Consider the following 6,690-nt stretch of genomic DNA (forward strand, 5'->3'; position numbering starts at 1 on the left):
TGCGCTGCCCAGGGGTGATGCCCAACCCTTCGGTGCCCACCGCGTCTTCCTCGCATCCCGAGGGAGCGCAGCACCGAACTGCGGCTGGTGCGGAGCCGGCGCTGGCGAGGAGCGGATCCGATGTGCCGCTGCATCCAGCCCTCCGCAGCGCGGCTCCGCGCGCCGCTCTTGGCCACCAGGAGCAAAACTCATTCCTGTTCCAGCCCCTCCGCTCCTCTCCCCGTGTGTTACTGATGGGTGAATTTGGGAGCGTTTGGGTGCAGCCCCCAGCTTTGCCAGGATGGTTTCTCCGCAGTGTTGATGTTAACTCAGGACGCTTTCACGTTTCCCATCCCCTTTCTCCTCTCCTCCCCATCCCACCGTGCCCGTCGAGGCAGCCAAGGGGCTGAGCAGCCACCGCCGACCCAAACACAGCCCCCGTGGCAGGGGGTGGGTGACGGGAACCCCCCCGCAGCGCCGGGCAGCCTCCAGCAAACATGCCCAAACATATTCTCCAGCTGTTCAGCCGCTGGGAAGCTGCTGGTCCAGCCGGGCAACACACGGGTGTTTCGCACACCAAGGGTCCTGCTCAGCACCCACCAGCTCCAGGGCCTTTGGGGGTGCCGGGGTCTCCCAAATGAGCGCTTTAATTTGGCCTTTGTCACTGCGAGCGTGTTGTCACCTTGCTGTGCCCCACAGGAGCACGTGTGTGCATCCTTGCTGCCCAAGTTGTGGTGCCCGCAGCGCCTGGGCAGCTCACGCTGTGCCTGGGGGGTGCTGCAGGATACGGCCCCCCCATGCCCTGGGACGACTCCAAGGGCATCAGCTCTTGTGCTGTGGGGCAGGGACAGACCCACGGACAGGGAACGGGGGGTAGGTGCCCTCTGTCCCATCAGTTTACCCCTGGCAGCAGCTGCCCTGGGTTCAGACCTTTCCCGCCTGTGGATTTGGACGCATTTTCCAGATAAGCCACAGATCCCTCCAAATCCTCCCTGCAGGTTCCTGCAGGACATGCACGGACTTGTTCCTCCTCCTCATCCCTGCCCGAGACCCGGACCAGCAGATCCTTCCCCAAACCATTTTTCCCTGGCCACAGCCGGGTGCTGCGGGTTCGGCTGGTGAAGCAGAGCCAGACCCCGGCGACAAAATCCGGCAGGAGAGGCCAGGGACAGCGTGTGCGGCCCAGGAGGGGCTGAGCAGTGCTCGGGGACCTGGGGAGGCTTCGAGGTTGGTACCCAGAGGGGCTGAGTCTCCCCTTCCTTAATCCATTGTCCCCCTCCCACAGTGACCCGGTGGGGAGGAAAGTTGGGGGGCAGTGAGGACACCCCCCCTCCAGCCAGCTAAGGTGCTGCTCTCCAAGACATCGCCCCATGAGGAGGGTGCACCCCTGTACCCCTGATGGGGGGGTCCCTGTATCCCTGATGGGGGCTCCCTGTACCCCTGATGGGGAGATCCCTCCATCCCCTGCCAGGCGGGTTCCTGATGGGTGGTCCCTGTATCCCATAAAGGGGAGGGGGTCCCTTTAGCCCCGATTGCGAGTGTCACTTTATCTCTGAACATTGGGATCCCTGAACGCCCTAGAACCGGATCCCTGAACCCCGTGATGGGGGGGTCCCCGAATCCCCTACTGGGGGGCGTCCCCGCCCTCGGTGACCGGGGTCCCAGCACGTCCCGGCCGCACACGCTCCGGGGAACGGGGACCGGGATGGGGACGTGCGCGGCGACAAGGACCGAGGCGGCTGCCCCGGGGGCCGGGCCGGGGCGGGAGGGAAATCCCGGGTGACGCGGTGAGCAGCGGAGGCCCCGCCCGCCCCGGTATAAAGCGCGGGGCCGCGCCGGGCACCGGCTGCCGGGAGACGCGACGGTGAGTGCGGCGGCACCGGGGCGGCTCCGCGGGAGCGGCGGTCGGTGGCTCCGGCCTTTCCCTTCCCGTTGACCAGGGGGGTGTCACCGGGAGGGTCGCCGGTGTCCGGCTCGGGGGTGGGGAGCGGGAAAAGCCCCGCAGCGGGAGCGGGCGGCGGATCCGCTCCGGTGGCCGCGGCACCAGCGCGGGGGAGGGAGCAGAGGCGCTCCCGGTGGCGGGGCCGGGGGTGGTTGTGCCCAGGAGGAGGCGATGGGGACCCCCCACCCCAAACCCCGGGCGGTCCGCAGCCGCGGTCCGGGCAGCGCTCGCCCCCCGGCGGTGGCGGGGCGCGGTGCGGGGCTCGGTGCGGGGCGCGGCCGCGCAGCCCCGGCGCGGAGCATCCCTGCGTGGGGGCGGCCGCTCCGCGGTTGGGATGCGGACACCCCCTCCCGAGGGCTCCGGAATAGCCCCCGCGGGCTCATCGCTGTGATGAGCGGGGCGGTCTCTGCCCCTTCCCCCGCGGAAGCCCCTAGCGTGGGGTCCCCTCGGCTGCGGCTCCATCCCCCCCGGTGTGGGTGCTCCCAGCCCCTCCTGCTTCACCAGCTTTGCCCCAACTGGTGTAACTGGTCCCGGGTGTTGCAGGTGCCTGTGGGGCTGGTGAGGGTGTGTGTGTGTCCCCGGGAGCGCCGTCACCTCCCAGCCCGGCTGGGTGAGGTTTTAGTTCAACCGTGCACCTGTGTCACCTCCTTAGGCGGCTCCTGGGGCTCCTCTCCAGCTGGGCTGCAGGAAACCTTGAAGCTCTGGCTTTGGAGAGGCTGCTGAAAGCAACGCCAGCCCCGTGGGAGGGGACGGTGACCTGGCCCTTGTCCTTCCCTCTTTGGTGGCTCTTGGCAATCTGCACCCATGAGTCAGGGCGACACTGTTATCTCCAGCGTGGGGCTCCGGGTGGCACCTGGGCCGTGGCGGTGGCCCGAGGACGGGGCGATGGGTGCCCGATGCTGGCGGGCGGCTGGTCAGGGTGTCACCGCTTGTCCCCCAGCTGCTACCTGCCTGGGCTTGCCTGGACATGCTGGGACTTGCCTGGCGGTGAGGTCACCCTGCTCCCGCGCTGCCAGGAGATAGGAAACTGCAGTTCTATTTTTACTCAGAGATGCTCAGTCTGGGTTGGGGTGGCCCCGGGGATGGGACGTGGCCCCACCAGCACCCCAGATGGAGGATCTCCAGCTGCCCACCCCTATCTTGTGGGGGGGTGTGCCTGGTAATGTGGTTCAGGTGATGCGGAGGGGCTGGGGGTGCTGAGTTTGGGCAGAAATATTTCCTACAAGAGGCTGAACACCCCATCTGTGGGGATGATTGAGGATGGGGGTGCAAGCCTGGGGGTCTGCTGTGATCCTGGCTTTGGGGGTCCCAGGTTGTGTGGGCAATGACAAAGCTGTTTTGCACACAGGGATTTTATTTCTGTGAATATTTTAATTTTAACTTTTAAAGCAGGTTTGGTGAGCACAGTTCTTGAAGCAGGGTCGAGCCTTAGCTCTGAAAACCATCAAATCCCAGAGTGTTGTTTGCTCTGATAAGGAGGTTCCTCGTAACCACGAGCTGTGCAAGGGACCCATCAGCCCCACATATGTGGGGGGGGACTGCTCGAAGGAAAGGCTTTGCCACTTACTGTGAAGGTCAAGGCTTTTGGCACCAATTTGAAACAAAACAAACAAACAGGGTCTTGTCTCCGGTTACCCAACAGCTCCTTGCAGCTGAAGAGCGTGGTTAACAAAGTGGTCAAGCCCGTGGCATGTTCTTGCAATTGCTTAAAAGGCTTCCTTGGGTTCTTGAGATGAAGAAACTGGCCAGAAAAACATCCTGTTGCTTCACTTGCCCGTGTGCCAACTTGCCCTGTGCCTGTGTGGAAGTGGGAGCTTGGCCTCTGCCCAAGGCACCACTAAAATCCCAAATCCGAGCCCAAGATGAGCACGGGCGGGCAGAGGTCCGCTCCAGGCTGCCTTGCGTTAGAGCCCAACCCACCTTGTCCCACCTTGGCCACCGCCTGCTCTGCCGTGGTGGCAAACGTGCCAGCCCTTGGGCTTGCCCGTGGTTTGCCCAACACCTCGTAACGCGCTGTGTTTTCCTCCCAGCCCCACGATGCCCCTGTCTCAGAGCAGGGCCAGGCAGCTGCCGTGCAGCAGCAAGGTGTGCAGGAACCTCTTTGGCCCCGTGGACCATGACCAGCTCCAGAATGACTTTGAGGACCTGTTGAGGCAAAACCTGGAAGAAGCTCAGCAGCGCTGGAACTTCGACTTTGAGACGGAGACTCCCTTGGAAGGACACTTCAAGTGGGAGAGGGTCTTCCTGGATGACCAGCCGCCCCAGGAGGTCCACAGCCTGGTCAAGATCACCGGCGGTGAGAGCAGGAGCTCCTTGGTCCACAAGGTCTCCCCCAAAGGCCGTCTTGGCAGGATTTGCCCCGAGGAGTCTCAGCAGAGCTCGGAGATTCACAGGGCTGGTTCCCCAAAGAGCTTGAAGCGTGGGCAGAGCACCATCAAAGGTGAGGGCTGCAGGCTTGGTGGCACGGCTGGTGTCATGGCTTCCCTGGTAGGGACAGGTGGAGGGGATGTGGGTGCAAGAGGCCCTGCCTGGCTCCTGGGCATGGGGAGGGACCACCCTCCGTGCATTGCTGTCCTGGAGAGCAGAGTCCATTCTCCCAGGGGAAGAGGCTGCAGACTTGGCTGCCTGTTGGTTGCTGGGGGTTAGGCAGGGGCCTCACATCAGGCTTTTGGGTCTTATAGCTGAAGATGCCCCAAAATAGTTCATGACCCTCAGCTCCTGTGGGCTGAGCCCATCTCTGAGGTCAAGGGCTGGGGTGGGAATGCAGGTGAGACCAAGTAGAAGAGAAAGCGGACACCTACAGGCTCTTCTCTCCAGGAACAGGTGGCGGTGGGTGGGTGGCTCTAAAACAGAGTCCACCTGGGCCGGGTTTTGGGTGCTTCTCTGGGGACACCTCCCTGTTCCCCCCACTGCTCCTGGTGGGCTGGGGGCACTTTCCAACCCTCTTTTTCTGCCTTCCAGACTTCTACAGCTCCAAGCGGAGGATCATCCCCGACAAGCCCAAGCCGTGAGCTGGTGGCACTCAGCTCTGCCATGGGGGACAGCTGCTGACACTGTGCCCTGGGGGTGTCCGTGGCTCTTTCCCCCCACCCTGGACTGTGTAATCTGTCTGTACAAATCAATGTAGAGTCTGTAATTCCCTATTTATGAGTAGCTCGGGGGTCCTGAGGGACCTTCACTGTGTGCAATGTAAAGGAGTAGCCCATGTTGAGGGTCGTAGCCCCGTAGAGGGGACAGAGAACTGAAACAGGGCCGGTGGGACTGAGGTGTTTCCCTTCCTGCAGGCAAGAAAGTGTCTTGTGCCCTGTGTTGGGACCAAACAGCATCCTTGTGCTGTCCTGCTGTGGTCCTTCCCCTGCCTGAGAGCTGGTGACAGAGGACACTCGTGTCCCAGCCACCTGGTGGCACCAGATATCTTTAAGAAAGGGTCACCCACATGGATCATAGAGCCCTGGGACAGCCTGGCCCTGAGGCCACCCTGGTTGGTGGCACATGGGGGTGTCCTCTCCCCAGCAGGATGGACCCGGGTTGCAGGTCCATGCGGGGAAGCAGAATAACAATGACATGGGGGCTGCTCCTCCCCACGGCTGCTTGGGGGCGGAAACGCTGTCCCTGGGCAGCCCCTCCCTTTGGGTGACTCACTGGTGCTGTCACCCGTCAGTTGGTGACAAACCCGCTGGAGGTCCCCAGCACTGGGCTCATTGTGGGACCAACACTGCCTGGGAGGCTTCGGGGTTCCCTGGACTCTGCTGACCCAAAATCCCACTTTCTTACCTTGTTCTTGGCTTGTCGAGTGGTGCTGCTTGTCCTGCTGTTCCTGCTCCCTCCGCACTGACTGGGCTGGGGACCTGGCCGGGTTGGACTGCTCGAGGGAGGAAGGAATCCCGCTCACCAGCAAGGATGACATTGAAAGATGAAATTGTAGCTTTTTTCCTGGACTCTTTCTCCTTTGGGGTTGGGGGGAGAGAGAGGACCCTCACCTGGCTCTGTCTTCGATGGCCTCTGGGACCAAGCGATGTCCCGGAGCGAAGGCCGCTCGGTCCCAGCGCTGAAGGATGGGTCCCCGCTCTCGAGGGATTCGACACTGTCAGGTCTCAGCACTTTTGTGGGGTTCATCTCCTGCTCTGGTGGATTTGGGCTCTGGAAACTGGTGCAAGATGGTCCCAGGCAGAAAAGGGACGGGGTCAGCCTCCCGCCTTGCACCGCCATGCACTTTGCTGTCGGAGAAGCTGGTGAGCTCCCAGCACTAAATGTTTATTTATATATATTAAAAAATAATTGCTATTAAGTGTATGTGGGGGGCGAAGGGGAAATCCCTGTTTGTCTGTAAGTTAACTCTGAATAAACACTTGTGTAAGGGAATTGGTGTCTGTGTTAATGGGAATAACTGTGCTGGGTCGGGCTGTGGGACGAGGATGCTCAGGGGGCCTGGGGGTCACTGAGGGGGTGCAGCCCTGAGCTGGGGGCTGTCCCTGGGCTGGGGGGAGCAGAGGTGGCTGCAGCACAAACCTGGCTGTGGGACGGGGCTGTCACAGCACTGGGTGGAACATCAGCACAGCTGGAACATCCGCACAGCTGGACGAGGGGCTGGGGTGGCTGACGGACCCGCTTTGCTCAGGGCAAAGAGGAAACAGCTGAGCCCTGAATTTGCCCACAAATGCCCAAGTGTTGCACCCGAGTTGGCTGCGGCTCCCTTGGGTGAAGCGGTAAGTGAGGGGGAGCTGGGGGTGTGATGGGGCACAGCTGGTTCCTGTGAGAGATTCCAGTGG

The 6,690-nt window shown here is 62.3% G+C and overlaps 1 protein-coding gene across 2 annotated transcripts; it reads left to right on the forward strand.

Annotated features, from left to right (window-relative positions):
* The first annotated feature begins 1,098 nt into the window (after positions 1–1,098).
* Positions 1,099–6,283, forward strand: CDKN1A (cyclin dependent kinase inhibitor 1A). Of its 2 annotated transcripts, none has more exons than XM_071817821.1 (3): positions 1,099–1,206; positions 3,952–4,361; positions 4,883–6,283. In XM_071817821.1, exons 2-3 carry the CDS (start codon positions 3,959–3,961, stop codon positions 4,930–4,932), a joined length of 453 nt encoding a protein of 150 aa, XP_071673922.1. In that variant the 5' UTR covers positions 1,099–1,206; positions 3,952–3,958; the 3' UTR covers positions 4,933–6,283. The 2 variants fall into 2 exon arrangements, with proteins under 2 accessions (XP_071673922.1, XP_065710674.1); XM_065854602.2 differs by lacking the exon at positions 1,099–1,206 and adding an exon at positions 1,599–1,843.
* The last annotated feature ends 407 nt before the right edge of the window (positions 6,284–6,690 follow it).

This window comes from Patagioenas fasciata, chromosome 21 (assembly GCF_037038585.1).
Source record: "Patagioenas fasciata isolate bPatFas1 chromosome 21, bPatFas1.hap1, whole genome shotgun sequence".
Taxonomy (NCBI): domain Eukaryota; kingdom Metazoa; phylum Chordata; class Aves; order Columbiformes; family Columbidae; genus Patagioenas; species Patagioenas fasciata.

Bases quoted from the DNA above. Each gene is read 5' to 3' on its own strand.
- CDKN1A (XM_071817821.1), top strand. From the start codon at position 3,959: ATGCCCCTGTCTCAGAGCAGGGCCAGGCAGCTGCCGTGCAGCAGCAAG. The intron at 4,362-4,882 runs GTGAGGGCTGCA...TCTGCCTTCCAG, and splicing joins TGGGCAGAGCACCATCAAAG to ACTTCTACAGCTCCAAGCGG.